The sequence below is a fragment of the Numenius arquata genome, chromosome 28 (assembly GCF_964106895.1).
Source record: "Numenius arquata chromosome 28, bNumArq3.hap1.1, whole genome shotgun sequence".
Lineage (NCBI taxonomy): Eukaryota > Metazoa > Chordata > Aves > Charadriiformes > Scolopacidae > Numenius > Numenius arquata.
The window spans coordinates 2,487,652-2,507,045 of NC_133603.1; the positions used below are offsets into that span (position 1 = coordinate 2,487,652).

The 19,394-nt window shown below is 61.7% G+C and overlaps 1 protein-coding gene across 1 annotated transcript; it reads left to right on the forward strand.

Moving 5' to 3' along the window:
• Nucleotides 1–3,848: 3,848 nt before the first annotated feature.
• On the forward strand, nucleotides 3,849–19,106 carry DDR1 (discoidin domain receptor tyrosine kinase 1). The gene is made up of 17 exons (XM_074164720.1): nucleotides 3,849–3,939; nucleotides 5,058–5,160; nucleotides 5,798–6,026; nucleotides 6,766–6,913; nucleotides 7,329–7,431; nucleotides 8,567–8,753; nucleotides 9,116–9,362; nucleotides 10,405–10,533; nucleotides 10,649–10,803; nucleotides 10,948–11,137; nucleotides 11,793–11,906; nucleotides 12,389–12,555; nucleotides 13,245–13,372; nucleotides 13,999–14,166; nucleotides 16,038–16,272; nucleotides 17,763–17,912; nucleotides 18,969–19,106. The coding sequence occupies exons 1-17, from the start codon at nucleotides 3,849–3,851 to the stop codon at nucleotides 19,104–19,106; spliced, it is 2,682 nt and encodes an 893-aa protein (XP_074020821.1).
• The last annotated feature ends 288 nt before the right edge of the window (nucleotides 19,107–19,394 follow it).

Below are 19,394 nucleotides of genomic sequence, written 5' to 3' on the forward strand. Positions count from 1 at the left end.
GGGGCCCCTAGAGACCTATAGGGTTCAGCCCTCCAGCCTCTCTTCTCCCCATATTGGCGCCTATGGCCTCTATAGGGGGCCAGAGAGGTGTGGGGCACCTATAGAGCACCTTAAATATCCTCTATGGGCACCTATAGAATCTATAGGCTCCTTCCTCCCCGGCAGTATATGTACACCTATAGAATCTATACACCCCTTCACCCCCAGCCCTATAGCCCTATATGTGCACCTATAGAATCTATATGACAGGTACAGAATCTATAGGCTTCCTCATCCCCAGCCCTCTATATGCACCTATAGAATCTATAGGCCCCTTCCTCCCCAGCCCTATATGTGCACCTATAGAATCTATATGACACGTATAGAATCTGTCCCTCATCCCCAGCCCCCTACATGCACCTACAGACTCTATATGCTCCTTTATCCACAGCCCTCTATATACATGTATGTAATCTATATGTTCCTTCATCCCCAGCCCCCTATAAGCACCTATAGAATCTATAGGCTCCTTCATACATGCAGTAGATATGTGCACCTATGGACACGTGTAGTTCCATGTACTGTATATATGGATCTATATGGTCACTCCATACATACATGTGTGTACATGTGTGTAAATATATATGTGAATATACACCTATATGGGCAGCACAGATAAACATATGTGCACGTATGTAAGTGTGTGTCTGTATGGGCACATACATGTGAATATGCACATACATGGGCACATATATTATACATACATACATATATACAGCCCCCTGCTGTGGACATACGAGTACATACATGTCTATATGACCCTACATATGGTGGACGTATGTATTTGTGTGTAGGTGAACATGTAAACATGTATGTGCAGGCATGTAGGGATGCAAAGGGGACTATATATGAATATATAGAGGAACATATATGTCCAAGTGCATATTACATGTATGTATAAGCCCACACGTGTGTATAGGGGAGCCTATATAAGCACATATGTGTGTATAGGTGTGATGTAGGGGTGTATATGCACGTACACCCCATATGTGTTCTATATGTACACGTATGTTGAGATCAGGGTGTGTACACACGTGTCTATGCACATGCGTGCATGGCACATATGTGTACGGGGATCTATAGGGCTGGGGGGGTGTCCATGGGGCTGAGATCTATAGGTGCCCCCACAGGTGCCACCTGAGGGACCCCGGGGAGGAGCCGGGGCTGAGACCCCCCCCAGTGGCCACAGGTGCGTGTCAGGGCATGTCAGGGCATGTTGGGGTGTGTCATGGCATGTCATTGCATGTCATGGGGTGCCATTGCATGTAATAGTGTGTTATGGTGTGTCATTGCATGTCGTGGCATGTTGTTGTGTCTCCTGGTGTGTCATGGTGTGTCATGGCATGTAATTGCATGTTGGGGCATGTTATGGCATGTCATCGTGTGTCATGGTGTGTCATGGCATGTCATGGCGTGTCATGGCATGTCATTGTGTGTTATGGTGTGTCATGGCATGTCATGGCGTGTCATGGTGTGTCATGGTGTGTTATGGTGTGTCATGGCATGTCATGGTGTGTTACAGTATGTTGTAGCGTGTCATGGCGTGTAATGCTGTGTCATGGTGTGTCATTGCATGTCATGGCATATCATTGTGTGTCATGGCATGTTATGGTGTGTCGTGGCATGTCATGGTGTGTCGTGGCATGTTTGGCGTGTCATGGCATGTCGTGACATCACTTTTTGCATCTTATTGCATGTTGCTGTGTGTTATTGCATGTTGCTATGTGTTGTTGCATGTTACATGTTATCACATGATGCTATGTGTTATTGCATGCTATTGTGTGTTATCATGTGTTGTGATGCGTTATTGCATGGTGTCATGAGTCTTTGCATGTTGTCGTGTGTTATTGCGTGTTGTTTTGCCTTACTGCGTGTTCTTACATGTTATTGCGTGTTGTGTGTTCCTGTGTGCTGTTAGGTGTGGTTACACGTGATTACATATTATTGCATGTTGTTACATGTTATTGCATGTTATCACGTGTTGGCATGTGTTAGCACATGTTGTTCCGTGTTATTGCATGTTATTGCATGTTGTTACGTGTTATTGCGTGTTACGTGTCCTGGCCTGTCCCAGTCACGCTCCGTGGCGTGTCCCGTGCTTGGGTGACACCGGGGTGGCCCCTGGAAGCCTGGGTCCCCCCTGGGTCCCCTCGAGGGGTGGGACCAGCCCCGGGGGGACCCAGGCGTCTGGGCCCCGCCCCCCCCCAGCTGCTGTTTCCCATCAGGCAACAGCAGCTGGGAAGGGGGGGGGGGGGGTGTACATTCCAGCAATGCATTGTGGGAGCAGCTGCTCCCAGCCCCCCTCCCAGTCCTCCCAGTGCCTCCAGTCCCCCTCCCAGTGCCCCTCCCAGTGCCTCCAGTCCTCCTCCCAGTGCTCCCAGTGTCTCCAGTCCTGCTCCCAGTGCCTTCAGTCCCTCTTCCAGTGTCCCTCCCACTGTCCCCAGTCCCTCTCCCAGTCCTCCCAGTGCCTCCAGTCCCCCTCCCAGTCCCCCTCCCAGTGCCTGCAGTCCCCCTCCCAGTGCTCCCAGTGTCTCCAGTCCCGCTCCCAGTGCCTTCAGTCCCTCTTCCAGTCTCCCTCCCACTGTCCCCAGTCCCTCTCCCAGTCCTCCCAGTGCCTCCAGTCCCCCTCCCAGTCCCCCTCCCAGTGCCTGCAGTCCCCCTCCCAGTGCTCCCAGTGTCTCCAGTCCCGCTCCCAGTGCCTTCAGTCCCTCTTCCAGTGTCCCTCCCACTGTCCCCAGTCCCTCTCCCAGTCCTCCCAGTGCCTTCAGTCCCCCTCCCAGTGCCCCTCCCAGTGCCCCTCCCAGTGCCTCCAGTCCTCCTCCCAGTGCTCCCAGTGTCTCCAGTCCCGCTCCCAGTGCCTTCAGTCCCTCTCCCAGTGTCCCTCCCAGTGTCCCCAGTCCCTCTCCCAGTCTTCCCAGTGCTCCCAGTTCCCCCCAGTCTCAATTCTAGTCCTCCCAGTGCCTCCAGCCCCCATCCCAGTCCTCCCAGTGCTCCCAGTTTCCCACCACATGCCCCCAGTCCTTATCCCACTCTTCCCAGAGCTCCCAGTTCCACTCCCAGTGCCCCCAGTCCCTATCCTAGTGTTCCCAGTTCACCCCCCAAACATCCCAGTTCCCTCCCAGTCCCCATCCCGTTCCTCCCAGTGCCCCCAGTCCCTATCCTAGTGTTCCCAGTTCACCCCCCAAACATCCCAGTTCCCTCCCAGTCCCCATCCCGTTCCTCCCAGTCCCTCTCCCAGTGCCTTGCAGTGCCCCTAACTGTCCTCCCAGTGCCTCCCAGTGCTCCCGTTTCCCCTCCCAGTCTTCCCAGTTCCCTCCCAGTCCTCATTCTACTCCTCCCAGTGCCCCCAGTCCCTATCCCAGTGCTCCCAATTCCCTCCCAATGCTCCCAGTTCCCTCCCAGTCCTCATTCTACTCCTCCCAGTGCCCCCAGTCCCTATCCCAGTGCTCCCAATTCCCTCCCAGTGCTCCCAGTTCCCTCCCAGTCCTCATTCTACTCCTCCCAGTGCCCCCAGTCCCTATCCCAGTGCTCCCAATTCCCTCCCAGTGCTCCCAGTTCCCTCCCAGTCCTCATTCTACTCCTCCCAGTGCCCCCAGTCCCTATCCCAGTGCTCCCAATTCCCTCCCAGTGCTCCCAGTCCTCATTCTACTCCTCCCAGTGCCCCCAGTCCCTATCCCAGTGCTCCCAATTCCCTCCCAGTGCTCCCAGTTCCCTCCCAGTGCCCCCAGTCCCCATCCCAGTCCTCCCAGTGAGTCTCAGTGTCCCTTTGCTGTCCCCAGGTGCGGTGACACGGGCTGGCTGGGGCCACCATGGGGGTCCTCCCCCTGCCCCTCCCCCTCCTGCTGCTGGCCGCGGGGACCCAGGTGTCCGGGCTGCAGCTCGACGGGCACCTCGACCTGGGTGAGACCCTATGGGTTGATTGGTTCCCCTATGGGGTCCATAGGGGCCACATGAAGATCTGGGTCCTCTATGGGCTGTGGGAGGTTGTGGGTCCCCTGCGGAGTCCATAGGGGATGCGGGAAGGTCTGGGTCTCCTATGGGATCCATAGGGGCCATGTAGGGCTCTGGGTCCCCTATAGGGTCCGTAGGGGCCACATGAGACTGTGGGTCCCCTATGGGGGCCACGGAGGCCACGGGAGGGTCTGGGTCCCCTATGGGCCATGGGAGGATCTGGGTCTTTTATGGGGTCCACAGGAAGATCTGGGTCCCCTATGGGATCCATAGGGGCCACGTGAGGCTGTGGGTCCCCTATGGGGTCCATATGGGCCATGTGACGCTGTGGGTCCCCTATGGGGTCCATAGGGGCCATGTAGGGCTCTGGGTCCCCTATGGGGTGTATCGGACTCCTATGGGGTGGGAGAGCTATGGGAGGTGTGTAGGGACCACGTGGGGCTGGGAGTTCCCTATAGGGCCCCTATGGGTCGGGAGGGCTATAGGGGGTGTATAGGGGCCCTGTGGGGCTGTGGGACCCCTATAGGGGCCATGCGGAGTTGTGGATACCCTATAGAGTCTCTGTGGGTCCCCTACAGGAGCCCTATGGGGCAGGAGGGCTATAGGGGCTCTATAGGGGGTCTGCAGGGGATGAGGTTGGTGTGTCCCCTGTGACCCCTGTGTATCCCCCTGACGTGTCCTCAATGTCCCCCCAATGTCCCCCTGTGTCCCCCACATCCCCCCCTTCCCCTGTGTCCTCCATGTTCCCCTTGTCCCCAATGTCCCCATGTCCCCTCTGTGTCCCCTGTGTCCCAATGTCCCCCACGTACCGCATGTCCCCCCGCGTCTCCCATGTTTGTCATGTCCCCAATGTCCCCATGTTCTCTCCGTGTCCCAATGTCCCCCACGTCCCTCTGTGTCCCCCATATCCCCCTGTGACACCATGTCCTCAATGTGTCCCTCGTTTTCCCCATGTCCCCCACGTCCCTCTGTGTCCCCCATGGCTCCCCCATCACCCCATGTCCCTGTGTCTCCCGTGCCCTCATTGTCTCCCCCGCCGTGTCCCCAATGTCCCCCGTGTCCCCCAGGTAGGTGCCGCTTCGCCCTGGGCATGGAGGACGGTTCCATCCCCGACAGCCGCCTCTCGGCCTCCAGCGCCTGGTCCGACTCCACCGCCGCCCGCCACGGCCGGTGAGCCCAGTACGCACCAGTACACACCAGTACACACCAGTATGGCCCATTACCCCGCTCGACCCCACCTGGCATCCCCTACCAGGGCCCTGCAGTGTCCCCACGGTGTCCCCACCCCAGAGCCACCACTGCTTGCTGTGGCCAAGGAGTCCCAGTGTGGCCCAGTATCCAGTGTCCTGGTACTGTCCTGTGTCCTCCAAGGGTGTCCTGTGTCCCCATGTCCCCTGGGAGTCCCCAGGTCCCTCTGTCCTCCTGGGTGTCCCCATGTCCCCTGAGTGTTCCTGTATCCTCAGGTGTCCCCATGTCCCCAGGTGTCCCCGTGCCCCCAGAAGTCCCTGGGTGTCCCCACAATGTCAATGTGTTCCCCCAGGTGTCCCCAGTATGTCCCCATTTGCCAAGTGTCCCCATGTTCTCCAGGCGTCCCTGTGTCCCATGGTTGTCACCAAGTACCTTGGGTGTCCCCATGTCCTTTCACTGTTCCTAGGATGTCCCCGTGTCCCATGGGTGTCCCCAGGTGCTCCCACGTCCCCAGGATATCCCCATGTCCCCAGCCTGGGCCACAGCGATGGGGACAACACCTGGTGCCCCCAGGTGTCCCCACGTCCCCAGTGTCCCCAGGACGTCCCCGTGTCCCCAGGCTGGGTCGCAGTGATGGGGACGGCGCCTGGTGTCCTGCGGGTCCCGTCTTCCCAGAGGAGGAAGAGTTCCTGGAGGTGGACCTGGGTCGGCTGTATGTGGTGACACTGGTGGGGACACAGGGACGTCACGCCGGTGGCCACGGCAGGGAGTTTGCCCGTGCCTACCGGCTGCGCTACAGCCGCGACCGGCACCGCTGGCTGCGCTGGAGGGACCGATGGGGCGCTGAGGTGACCGGGGACCTTGGGGACAGCTTGGGGACCTTGGGGATGTTGGGGCACTGAGTTGACTGAGGACCTTGGGGATATTGGGACATTGGCGTGACCTAGGAGGACAATGGGATCCCTGGGGATACTGGGATTCTAGGATGGTGGTGGGATCCTGGGAGATTCCTGGGGATCCTTGGGAGAGCAGTGGGATCTTGGGGGACAATGGGATCCTTGGGAGATCCTGAGGGGTCATTGGGATCCCTGTCGATCCCTGGGAAGGCAGTGGGATCTCAAGGGCCAATGGGATCCCTGGGAGATCCCAGGAGGACAATGGGAACCCTGGGGATACTGGGATTCCAGGATAGTGGTGGGATCCCTGGGGATCCCTAGGAGAGCAGTGGGATCCTGGGGGCCAATGGGATGCTTGGGAGATCCCAGGAGGACAATGGGATCCCTGGGGACAATGGGATCCTGGGGGGGTGGTGGGATCCCTGGGAGATCCCTGGGAGGGTAGGGATCCCTGGGACCTTGGAGAACAATGGAATTCTTGGGAGATCCCTGGGAGATTCCTGGGGATCCTTGGGAGGGCAGTGGGATCTCAAGGGCCAATGGGATCCTTGGGAGATCCCAGGAGGTCTAAGGGAGCCCTGAGGATCATTGGGCTCATGGGGGGCCAGGAATCCCATGGGGCCACCAGGGAAGTCCCCAGTGGTGGGATCTTCATCCCGGAGTGGATCCCAGCTGGATCCTGGTGCCACAGGTGATTGGGGGCAATGAGGACCCCGAGGGGGTGGTGCTGAAGGACCTGGCACCCCCCCCTGTGGCGCGGGCGCTGCGCGTCTACCCCCGGGCCCCCCGCGCCATGAGCGTCTGCCTGCGCTTGGAGCTCTACGGCTGCCCCTGGGATGGTGAGGGCCACCTTGTCACCTCCCCCCTGTCACTTCCCCTTGATCACCTCCCTCCTGGCACCCTCCCATCACCTCCATCCCACCCCATCATCCCCTCATCTGCTCCCAGGGGCATCCCATCACCAGCTGCCAAGGGGGTCCCCAGGGTGGTGGGCTTCCGTCCCCACGTCACTCACCCAACCCCATGGTGGTCCCATGGTGAGGTTGTCCCCAGGGTGGCAGGCCCCCATCCCCACATCCCTTGCCCAACCCCATGGTGGCTCCATAGAGAGGGTGTCCCCAGGGTGGTGGGCCCCATCCCCACGTCCCTCGCCCAACCCCATGGTGAGGGTGTCCTCAAGGTGGTGGGTTCCCATCCCCATGTCCCTCACCCAAGTCCATGGTGGCCCCATGGTGACATGTCCCCTGTCCCCAGCTGGGCTCCTGTCCTACACGGCACCGCGGGGACAGGTGATGGCCCTTGACCCCACGCCTGTCGTCCTCAATGACTCCACCTACGATGGATACAGTGTTGGCCCGTGAGTACCCAGATGTCCCCAACTGTCCCCAAGGGTCACCTGCACCAACCAGCCCCAAGAGAGTTGCACCCAGTTGGCCCCAAACTGTCCTCAACCGTCCTCAAATGTTCCCAAACCATCCCCAAATGTCCTCAAACTGTGTCCAGCTGCTTCTGGACCTTCGCAGATGTCCCCAGTGGTCCTCAAACTGTCCCCAAATGTCCCCAACTGACTTTGGCCATCTCCAAGTGTCCCCAAACCATCCCCAAGTGTCACAAAACTGTCCCCAGACTGTCCCTGGACTTCTCCATATGTCCCCAACTAGACTTAGCTGCCCCCAGGTGTCCCCAGGCCGTTTGCAAGTGTCCTCAAACTGTCCCTAGACTGTCCCCGGACCTCTACAGCTGTCTCCAGTAGTCTTCAAACTGTCCCCACCTGTCCCCATACAGCCTTGGCCATTTCCAGGTCTCCCCACACCATCCACAAGTGTCCCCAAACTGTCCTGAGGCTGTTCCTGGACAGCCTGACTTCCTGACGTCCTCCTGTTCCCGACTTCCCCAGATGTCCACAAACTGTCCTTGGTCATCTCCAACTGTCCCAACCATCTCCAAACAGGCTCCAACTGTCCCTCCAGATCATCCCCAACCATCCACCACTGTCCCCAGATGACCCCAAAGTGTCCCCAGATGGTCAACCATTGACTCAGAGCAGTCCCCAGTTATTCCTTGCTGTCCCCAAGTGTCCCCAAATAGCCCAAAATGTCCCCAAATTGTCACCTTCTGGCCCTAAACAGCCCCAAACTGTCACCCACTGTCCCAAAAGACCCTCAGACTGTCCCCAAATTGCCACATCTGGCCCCAGTTGGCCCCAGTTGACCCCAATGTTCCCAGCTGTCCCCAAAACAGCCCCCATTGCCCCCAGATTGTGCTCTAGATCCCATGGGGGGGGGGTGTCCCAGGTGGGTGGAATGGAGGGACCCAGGTGTCCAGGAGCCCCTTCAGCCCCCAATATGCCCCATGGTGGGTTCCCAAGTGGGTGGGATGGAGGGACTCAGGCATCTGGGGACCCCTTCACCCCGAGGCTGCTCCGTGGGGGGTTCCCAGGTGGGTGGGACAGAGGGACCAAGGCATCCAGGTGTCCCCTGCCCCACCCCCAGGCTGCAGTTTGGGGGGCTGGGCCAGCTGACGGATGGGGTGCTGGGGCTGGATGACTTCGTGAGGAGCCGTGAGCGACGCCTGTGGCCGGGCTACGACTACGTGGGGTGGCGTCGGCCCCCCGGCCCCCGCCCCCATGTGGAGCTGGAGTTCGAGTTCGAGGGTGTCCGGGCCTTCCGCGCCATGCAGGTGCCCTGCGGCATGCTGGGATAGCAGTAGAGGGGGGCATGGTGGGAAAGGGGGTGACCTAGGGCATTGTGTTGGGGGGGCTGGGGATCAGGGGATGGTGGGCAATAGGTGACCCCAAGGGATCATGGGAGTGAGGGCAATGGATGCCCCAGGGTGTCATGGAGGTTTGGGCAGAGGGTCTGCCCCAGGGCATTGTGGGATTGGCCATTCATGGCATGGACCCATGAGGGGCCACCATGTCAAGGGTCTGGAATTTCCCATTGGGGACGCTTTGGCTTAACAAACCCCGCAACCCCAGCTGCCCCAGGGCATCATGGGATGGTGACCGAGCCCTGTCACACCACCTCCCCTACCCTCCCCAGGTTCACTGCAACAACATGCACACACGGGGGGTGAGCATCTTTGGGGAGGTGGAGTGTCGCTTCAAGAGGAGCCTGGCCACGGCCTGGGAGCCCACCCCGGTCACCCACAGCCTGGGTAGGGCTGTCAAGGACCCCAGCGCCCGCTCGGTCACTGTGCCCCTGGGTGGGCGCCAGGCCCGCTTCATCCAGTGTCACTTCTTCTTCACCGGGGAGTGGATGCTCTTCAGTGAGGTCACCTTCCTCTCAGGTGAGTCTTACCATGGCAGGGGATCTCCAGACCTACCTGGACCTTGGTGTCCTCTCCCAGCAGGTTGGCTCTTGGGTTGAATGGATGGGTGATGGAGTGGTTGAGTGGGCGATGGGGAGGTTGGTTGGGTGATGGGGTAGTTGTTTGGATGATGGTGTTGTTGGTTGAGTGATGGGGAGGTTGTATGGCTGGGTGATGAGGTGGTTAGTTGGGTGATGGGGTCATTGGCTGAGTGATGGGGAGGTTGGGTGGGTGATGGGGTAGTTGGTTGGATGATGGTGGTGTTGGTTGGGTGATGGGGTCATTGGTTGAGTGATTGGGTGGTTGGGTGGGTGATGGGGTTGTCGGGTGATGGAGTCATTGGTTGGGTGGTGGGAAAGTTGGTTGGTTGGGTGATGGGGTGGTTGGGTGGGCAATGGCATGGTTGGGTGATGGGATGATTGGGTGGGTGATGGGAAGGTTGGTTGGGGTGATGGTGTTGTTGGTGGGGTGATGGGATGATTGGGTGGGTGATGGGGTAGTTGGTTGGATGATGGGGGGGTTGGGTGGGTGGTGGGTTGGATGGCTGGATGATGGGATGGTCGATTGTATAACGGGGAGGTTGACTGGTTGGACGCTGGTTGACCAGTCTAAGGTCCGGCTGGGAGACTGGTTGGTTGACTATTGACCTGGTTGGGTGGTGGGATGGTTGGTTGGATGCAGGACTGGATCATCAGCTGGTTGGCTGTTGACCAGTCCAAGGGTGATCAGCTGGTTGCTGGCCGCCCAGTTAGTTGGATGATGGGGTGACTGGTTAGATGTTGGGATTGCCATGTGATTGGTTGGTGAGCTGAAGGACGGGTTGGTTGGCCAGTTGGCTAACTGGTTGGTTGCTTGACTAGTTGGTTGGATTAGGCTGAGGCTGGTTGAGTGATGGCTTGGTCAACCACCCTGCAAGCCAGTTGGTTGGCCAATGGAAAGGCAGTTTGCTTGAGTGGGTTGCCCACTGCCCCCGCCCTCGTTAGCTGCCTCGTTAAGGCACTGTGGGGCTCTCTCCCTGCAGATGCGGTGGAGGAGGCGGTGGGTGCCAGTGGGTGGCCCCCAGCCGCCCCCCCTGACCCCTCGGCGGGAGTCATGGCTGTCCCCGAGGACTCTTGGCATGGGGACATGGCTACCAACCTCACTACCCCAGGTAAGGCGGGACTTAAAGGGGCGGGGCTTAAAGGGGCGGGGCTTAACAGGGCAGGATGTGAGGGGGCAGGGCCATAGTGGCACCCTGCCCACCACCGCCCCCCCCGCCATGGCAGCCCCCGGGGAGCCCAAGCCAGGGCAGCCAGTGGCCAAAGCCGACCACAGCCACACCTCCATCCTGATTGGCTGCCTGGTGGCCATCATCTTGCTCCTATTGGGCGTCATCTTCCTCATCCTCTGGCGGCAGTACTGGAAGAAGATACTGGGGAAGGTGAGTGGGGTGGTGGGCTCAGCTGGGAGGAACTGGGCACCTGGACATCCAGATCCAGTGGCCAAGCTCTGGGAGGGCGGTGGGCTTAACTGGGAGGAAGTGGGCACCTGGACACCTGGGTCCACCTGAGGGTCCCTCCCGCAGGCCCAGCGCCGGCCCTCGGAGGATGAGCTGCGGGTGCAGCTCTCGGTGCCAGGTGACACCATCGTCATCAACAACGCGACGGGGGCCACCCGGGCCCCCCCCCGCTACGAGCGCATTCCCCCAGGCCAGGGCGAGTACCAGGAGCCAACGCGGCCACGGCCATCGCTGCCCCCAGTGCCCCCTGGACCCAGTGAGTGGTGGAGGAAGGGAGGGAGGGATGGATGGATGGATGCATGCATGCATGCATGCATGGATGGATGGATGGAGGGACACCACTGGAGGTAGGTGGAGACAACTTGGATGAGTAGATGGATGGATGGATGGAAGAAGGGATGGAGGGACACCATATGGAGGTGATGAATGGATGGAGGAAGGGATGGATGGATGGATGGATGGATGGATGGAGACCAAATGGAGGTAGGTAGAGACGACTTGGATGAGTAGATGGATTGAGGAAGGGCTGGATGGAAGAAGGGATGGAGGAACACCATATGGAGGTGATGAATGGATGGAGGAAGGGAGGGATGGATGGATGGATGGATGGATGGATGGACGGATGGACAGACGGACACCACATGGGGAAGGGAGGGAGAGAATGGAGACCATCATGGGAATGGAAGGAGGGGGGAGTGGGTGAATGGAGACCACGTGGAGATCGGTGGAGACCATGTGGATGGATGGGTGGGTGGGTGGATGGAGACCACAAGGCCACCATGGCCACTAGGGTCCATCCAACACCCCATCTTCCTGCATTGGGAACACCCTGGACCTGAGGGGGATGGGGTGGGTGGGGGGCGGAGCCTCCTGGTCCCACCCCCTCAACTAATCCCACCCCCCTGCAGCAGCACCCCTTGCCAACCCAGCCTATCGGCTTCTGCTGGCCACCTACGCCCAGCCAATGGGAGGGCTCGCTCGGGCTCCACCCGACGGGGCTAAGCCAATCAACACGGATGGTAAGGGTGGGGAGAGGGGGGGAGGGTGCGATGGGGAGCCCCGCCTCCAACCCCTCTTGGCCCCACCCTCACCCATGAGCAGCCCCTTTGGTGAAGCTCCACCCCCTTTGGGTGAAGCTCCGCCTCCTGCTGCTGTAACCCCTTCCCTGCAGAAACCCCACCCCTTTCCTGAAGCCCCACCTCCTCTTGCCGTAGCCCCTCCTCCTTTTGCCTACCCTCGCTGTAGCCCCACCCCTCATGGTTTGACTCCACCCTCTTCTTGTTTTAGCCCCTCCCTCTCCTTCTTTCAGCCCCGCCCCTTCCTTTAGCCCCTCCTCCTCTCCCAACAGCCCAGCCCCCTCCTGCTGTAACCCCACCCCTTCTACTGCCCACCCCTCCCCTTCCGATGAAGACCCGCCCCATTGCAGAAGCCCCACCCCCCTGGTTGTACCCCAGCCCCTCCCACTTTAGCCCCGCCCCCACTGACCACGACACCCCTCCCCCCACAGAGCCTGAGGGAGGGGCGGGGGCCTACGCAGAGGCTGACATCACTGGAGGCTCCGCCTATGCTGTGGCTGGCCCCGCCCCCGGCCCCGCCCCCAGCCCCGCCCTCCCAGCCTTTCCCCGCCGGCGCCTCCGCTTCCGCGAGAAGCTGGGGGAGGGGCAGTTCGGAGAGGTAAGCCCCGCCCCCTCTGCACAAAGCCCCGCCCCTTCCAGCGTTGTCCCTGCCCCCTCACCTTCAGCCCCGCCCCCTGGTGTAAAATAGCCACGCCCCCATTCCATGCCCCCACCCCCTCATTGCAAAGCCACACCCCTTTGTCTCTGGCCCCACCCCCAGGTGCTGGTCCCTCCCACTCATGACAAGCCCCTCCCCCATATTCCCAACCCCACCCCTTTTATGTTGCCCACACCCCTTCTAGAAGCCACGCCCCTTTTATAAACCACACCCCTTTTAGTTACTGCCCCTAAAAGCCACACCACCTTTAGAAGCCACTCCCCCTCCCATACACCCCCATTCAGGGAAGCCACGCCCCTACTATAAGCCACACCTATGCATGGAAGCCACACCCCCATAAGCCACGCCCCCTATAAACTACACCTCTCCTATAAGCCACACCCCCTCAGAAGCTCTCCCCCATAAACCCTGCCCCATTGACCCCACCCAAGCTGCAGCCACGCCCCCAAACAGGAAGCCACGCCCCCTTAGGGCGAGCCCTGCCCAGGCAAACCTAGCCCCGCCCCCGGCGAGTTTATCCCCGCCCTGTGGAGTAGGCACCCCCCCATGGGGTAGCCTCGCCCCCAGTAGGTTAGTCACGCCCCCTGGGGGTCTTAGCCCCGCCCCCCGCTGAGGCCCCGCCCCCTCAGGTGCTGCTGTGCGAGGTGGAGGATCCCCAGGCCCTGCCCCCCCTCTCCCGTCCCCCCGACTTGCCCCGAGGGCGCCCCCTCCTGGTGGCCGTTAAGGTCCTGCGTCCCGATGCCACCAAGAACGCCAGGTAAGGGGCGGGGGTGGGGCGTGAAGGGGGGGGGGGGGGGGGGGGGGCGAACCCCCATGGGGGTGTGCGAGGTGTGAGGGAGGGGCATGTGGGGAGTGGGGCCCCCCCCCCCCCCAGGGTAGCGAGGTGCCGGTCTGGGGTGTGCAAGGAGGTCTGATGGGTGTGCAAGGGGAGTACAAGGAGGCGGGATGGGTGTATAATGCCCCATGGGGGTGTGCGAGGGGTAGGGGGTGGGGGGGCATGTGGGGTGTGACACCCCCCCCCCCCCTTCTGGATGTGGGGTGCCCCCCCCGGTGGCGTGCAAGGGGTGTGATGAGTGTGCAAGCCGGGGTGATGGGTGTGTAAGGGGGCTGTGTGGGTGTGCAATGCCCCATGGGGGTGAGGGGGGGCATGTGGGGTGTGATACCCCCCCAGGATGTGGGGTGTGACACCCCCCAGGATGTGGGGGGTCCCCCCCAGGGTGTTCAAGGGGGGTGTGATAGGGGTGCAATGCCCCATGGGTGTGCGAGGGGCCGTGGGGGGGAGATGTGGGGTGTAACCCCATGTGAGCCCTGGGGTGCCCCCCCCCCCGGGGGTGTGTGTGGGGCTGACGTGGGGGGGGAAATTGGGGGGGGGGGGGGCTCCAGGCGGGATTTCCTGCAGGAGGCGCGGACCCTGGGGCGCCTGCGGGACCCCAACATCGTGCGGCTGCTGGGGGTGTGCGCGGGGGCCGGCCCCCTCTGCATCATCACCGAGTACATGGAGCACGGCGACCTCCACCAGTTCCTGGGGGGGCCCCGCGGCCCCGCCCTCAGGTAGGACACGCCCCCTCGAGCCACGCCCCCTCGAACCACGCCCCCTTTGAACCCCACCCCCTTTGAGGGACCCTCCCCCTTCAATTCCCTTTGGGGTCCTGCCCCTTTAAGCCCAGCCCTCTACTGCTCCACTTTGGCCCCGCCTACTCTGCTTTGGGCCCGCCCACCCCACATTGCCCCACCCACTGCTCCACAAGCCCCTCCCCTCCTCAAGCCCCGCCCCCTCCTGTTTTGCCCACCCCCTCGCCTATCAGCCCCACCCCTTTCTTGCAAGCCATGCCCCTCCTCTTCAGCCACACCCCTTCTCCTTATAGCCCCGCCCCATGTTTATAAGCCCCTCCCCTTGGCTGAAAGCCACGCCCCACAAGCCACACCCCGTGCCTAGAAGCCACGCCCCTTCCCAATAAGCCCCGCCTTTTTCCCCTAGCCAAGCCCCTCCCCTCCCTCCCTCTTTAGCCCTTCCCGTTTAGCCCCGCCCCTCTCCCTTTAGCCCCACCCCCTCACTTTGGATCCACCCCTTCCCTCAAAACACGCCCCCTCCTCTTCAGCCCCGCCCCTTCCTCTTTGGCCCCGCCCCTTCCCTTTAGCCCCACCCCTTCCTCCTCTTCCCCAGGCACCCAGAGCAACTTCCTATCTCCAGCCCCACCCACCCCACCCTCCCAAGCCCCACCCCCTTAAGCCCCTCCCCCTTAAGCCCCTCCCCTTCCTCTTTGCCTCCTCCCCTTCCCTTTAGCCCCGCCCCTTTCTACTCTTCCCCAGGCCACCAGAGCTCCTTCCTTTCCCGCCTCTCCCTCAACCCCTCCCCTACCCCAGCCCTCCCAAGCTCCACCCCCTTAATCCTGCCTTCTGTAAGCCCCTCCCCTTCCTATTTGGCCCCTCCCCTTCCTATTTGGCCCCTCCCCTTCCTATTTAGCCACGCCCCTTCCCTTTATCCCCACTCCTTCCTCTTCCACCCCAGGCCACCAGAGCCGCCTCCTCCCTCCCAACCGAACCCCACCCCCTCAAGCCCCGCCCCATTGATGGCACATCCCCTTCAGCTCCGCCTACCTTAGGACCACCCCTTCCTATTTAGCCACGCCCCTTCCCTTTAACCCCACCCCTTCCTCTTCCACCAACCAGAGTCCACCAGAGTGCCCTCAACCCCTTCCCCAGCCCCTCCCCAACCCCACTCTCTCAAGCCCCACCCCCTTGACGCCACACCCCCTTAAGCCCCTCCTCCACTAAGCCCCGCCCCTTCCTATTTGGCCCCTCCCCTTCACTTCAGCCCCACCCCTTCCTCTTCCACTCCAGGCCACCAGAGCTTCCTCCCGCCCCTCCCCACCCCCTCCCACTTAAGCCCCACCCCTTTCACGCCACGCCCCTTTAAGCCCCGCCCCCTCTGACGCCCCGCCCCCAGCCTGCCCACCCTGCTGCACGTGGGGGCCCAGATCGCCTCGGGGATGCGGTTCCTGGCGGGGTTGAACTTCGTGCACCGGGACCTGGCAACCAGAGTCTCCAACCCCCACCCCCTTAAGCCCCACCCCCTCAACCCCCACCCCATAAGCCACGCCTCTTCCTACTTAGCCACGCCCCTTTCCTTTGTCCCCACCCCTTCCTCTTCCACCCCAGGCCACCAGAGCTCCCTCCTCCTCCCCTAAACCCCTTCCCTACCCCAGCCCTCCCAAGCCCCACCCCTTAGGCCCCGCCTCCCTTAAGCCCCGCCCCTTCCTATTTGGCCCCGCCCCTTCACTTCAGCCCCATCCCTTCCTTTTCCACTCCAGGCCACCAGAGCTTCCTCCCACCCCTCCCCACCCGCACCCACTTAAGCCCCACCCCTTTCACGCCCCGCCCCTTTAAGCCCCGCCCCCTCTGACGCCACGCCCCGCCTCCAGCCTGCCCACCCTGCTGCACGTGGGGGCCCAGATCGCCTCGGGGATGCGGTTCCTGGCGGGGTTGAACTTTGTGCACCGGGACCTGGCCACCCGCAACTGCCTGGTGGGCGAGGGCTTCACCGTCAAGGTGGCCGACTTCGGCATGAGCCGCCACCTCTACGCCGCCGACTACTACCGGGTGCGGGGCCGGGCCCTGCTGCCCATCCGCTGGATGGCCTGGGAGTGCATCCTCATGGTGGGCGGGGCCTCGGGGGGCGGGGAATAAGGGGGTGGGGCCTCTGGGGGCGGGGCATGTGGGGGTGGGGCATCGGGGCAGGGCATCGGGAGGTGGGGTCTCAGGAGTAGAGTTGGAAGGGGTGAGGCTTAAGGGGGTGGGGCCTCGGGGGGGGCGGAGCTTTTGGGGCGTGGCCTACGTGGGCGGGGCATAATAGGGCAGGGCATAAAGGGGCGGGGCATCGGGGGGTGGGATCTCAGGAGCAGGGTTGGAAGGAGCAAGGTGTAACGGGGTGGGGACTCAGGGGGCGGAACTTTTTGGGGCAGGACTTAGGAGGGCGGGGCATAAGAGGTGTGGCATCGGGGGTGTGGTCTCGGGAGCGGGATTGGAAGGGAGGTGGTGTAAGGGGGTGGGGCCTCGGGGGGTGGAGCTTCTTGCGGTGGGGCCTTGGGGGGCGGGGCATATGGGGGTGGGGCCTCGGGGGCAGGGTATCAGGAGGTGGGGTCTCAGGAGCAGGGTTGGAAGGGGTGAGGCGTAAGGGGGTGGGGCCTCGGGGGGGCGGAGCTTTTGGGGCGTGGCCTAGGTGGGCGGGGCATAATGGGGCAGGGCATAAAGGGGCGGGGCATCGGGGCAGGGCATCAGGGGGTGGGGTCTCAGGAGCAGGGTTGGAAGGGGCAAGGTGTAAGGGGGTGGGGCCTCGGGAGGTGGAGCTTTTTGAGGCGGGGACTAGGGGGGCGGGGCATAAGGGGGTGTGGCCTAGGGGGCTGGGTATAAGGGGGTGGGGCATAGGGGGCAGTGCATTGGGGGTGGGGTCTCGGGAGCGGGGCTGAAGGGGTGAGGTGTAAGGGGGTGGGGCTTCGTGGGGCGGGGCTTATGGGGAGGGGCATAGGTGGGCGGGGCATGAGGGGCGGGGCATCGGGAGTGGGGTCTTGGGAGCGGTATTGGAAGGGGCGGAGCCTCAGGGGGCGGGGTTAGAGGGGGAAGGGTCAAGTGGGAGGGTGGAAGGGGGAGGGGCAAAAAGGGAAGGGTTAAAGGGGGAGGGGCTAAAGGGGTTGGGGTTAGAGGGGGCGGAGTTAAAGGGGAGAGAGTAAAAGGGGCGGGGTTAGAGAGGGTGGAGTTGAAGGGGGTGGGGCTAAGGGAATTTGAGGAATTTCGAGGGGGATTTGGGGAGAATTGGGTAGAATTAAAGGGATTTGGGGAAATTTCAGGGGGATTTGGACAAGAATTGGGCAGAATTAAGGGGATTTGGGGAAATTTGACGGGTATTTGGGCAAAATTGGGAAGAATTAAGGGGATTTGGGGAAATTCAAGAGGGGATTTGGGGAGAATTGGGCCAATTTGGGCGAGAAGGGGGAGAGTTAAGGGGATTTGGGGGACATTTGAGGGGATTTGGGCCGCAACATGGGGATAGGTTGTCTGTGGGTGGGCGGGGCTTGCACGGGCGTGTCTGAGGGGGTGTGTCCGTGTGAGGGGGCGTGTCCATGCTCGTCCCCGCCTTCCCCCCCATCCAGGGGACCTTCACACCAGCCAGCGATGCCTGGGCTTTCGGGGTGACGCTGTGGGAGGTGCTGACGCGGTGCCGCGAGCAGCCCTATGGCCGCCTCAGCGACGAGCAGGTCATCGCCAACGCTGGGCACCACTTCCGCGCCCAGGGTCGCCAGGTGGGCACTGGGGGGCACTGGGAGGGGACTGGGAGGGGACTGGAAGGCACGGGGAGGGGACTGGGAGGCACTGGGGGACACTGGGAGTGGGATGGGAGGAACTGGGAGGCACTGGGAAGGGTCTGGGAGGCACTGGGAGGTACTGGGAGGGGACTGGGAGGCACTGGGAGGGGGCTGAGAGGCACTGGAGGACACTGGGAGTGAGATGGGAGGAACTGGGAGGCACTGGGAGGTACTGGGAGAGGACTGGGAGGCACTGGGAGGTACTGGGGGACACAGGGAGGCACTGGGAAGGATCTGGGAGGCACTGGGAGGCATTGGGAGGAGGATGGCAAGCATTGGGAGGCACTGGGAGGGGGCTAGGGGGCATTGGGAGGCACTGGGAGGGGACTGGGAGGCACTGGGAGGGAGATGGCAAGCATTGGGTGGCACTGGGAGGGGACTGAGAGGCACTGAGAGGGACTGGGAGGGACTGGAAGGAGACTGGGGGGCACTGGAAGGCACTGGAAAGGGACTGGGAGAGGGTTGGGGAGCACTGGGAGGGATTGGGTCATGGGCCCTGTTACTCCCATCACTCCCAGTTATCCCCCCGTCACTCCCAATTACCCCAGTTACTCCCAGTCATCCCCAGCACTCCAAGTTACCCCAGTTCTCCCACTCATCCCCAATTACTCCCAGTAACTCCCACTACCCCAAGTCACCCCCATCACTCTCAGTTACTCCCATCACTCCCAGTTAACCCCCTAGTACTCCCCACTACCCCAGTTAGTCCCAGTTCCCCCAAGTTACTCTCAGTCTCTCCCATCACTCCCAGTTACTCCCATTACTCCCCACTACTCCAGTTACTCCCAGTTGCCCCCAGTACTGCCAGTTACTCCCAGTACTCGTCACTACCCAAGTTACTCCCAGTTGCCCCCAGTACTCCCAACTATTCCAGTTACTCCCGGTTCCCCCCAGTACTCCCATTACTCCCCACTACCCCAGTTACTCCCAGTTGCCCCGTGACCCTCCGTGACCCTCATGACCCCCATTGACCCCGTGACCCCGTGACCCCAGGAGTACCTGCCCTGCCCCCCGGGCTGCCCGGCGGCGTTGCACGGGGTGATGCTGCGCTGTTGGGCCCGCGACGCTGCCGACCGCCCGTCCTTCGGCCTCCTGCACCGCCTGCTGCGCGACCACACTGTCCTGGCCTGACCCTCCTCCTCCTCGCCATCCTCCGTCATCCTCACCATCCTCCTCCTCCTCCTCTGTCATCCTCATCATCCTCCTCCTCACCACAGCAGCCATCATCATCCTTTTCACCATCCTCCTCCTCTTCACCACAGCAGCTCTCATCATCCTCATCCTCCTCCGCCATCATCCTCACCATCCTCCTCCTCCTCCATCATCCTCACCATCATCTTCCTCCTCTTCCTCCATCATCCTTACCATCCTCCTCCATCTCCTCCATCATCCTCACCATCAGCATCCTTCCTCCCTCTT

Coding starts and splice junctions, on each gene's coding strand:
- DDR1 (XM_074164720.1), top strand. CDS start 3,849: ATGGGGGTCCTCCCCCTGCCCCTCCCCCTCCTGCTGCTGGCCGCGGGG. Junction 3,940..5,057: donor CGACGGGCACCTCGACCTGG/GTGAGACCCTAT, acceptor CGTGTCCCCCAG/GTAGGTGCCGCTTCGCCCTG. Junction 10,534..10,648: donor TACCAACCTCACTACCCCAG/GTAAGGCGGGAC, acceptor CCGCCATGGCAG/CCCCCGGGGAGCCCAAGCCA.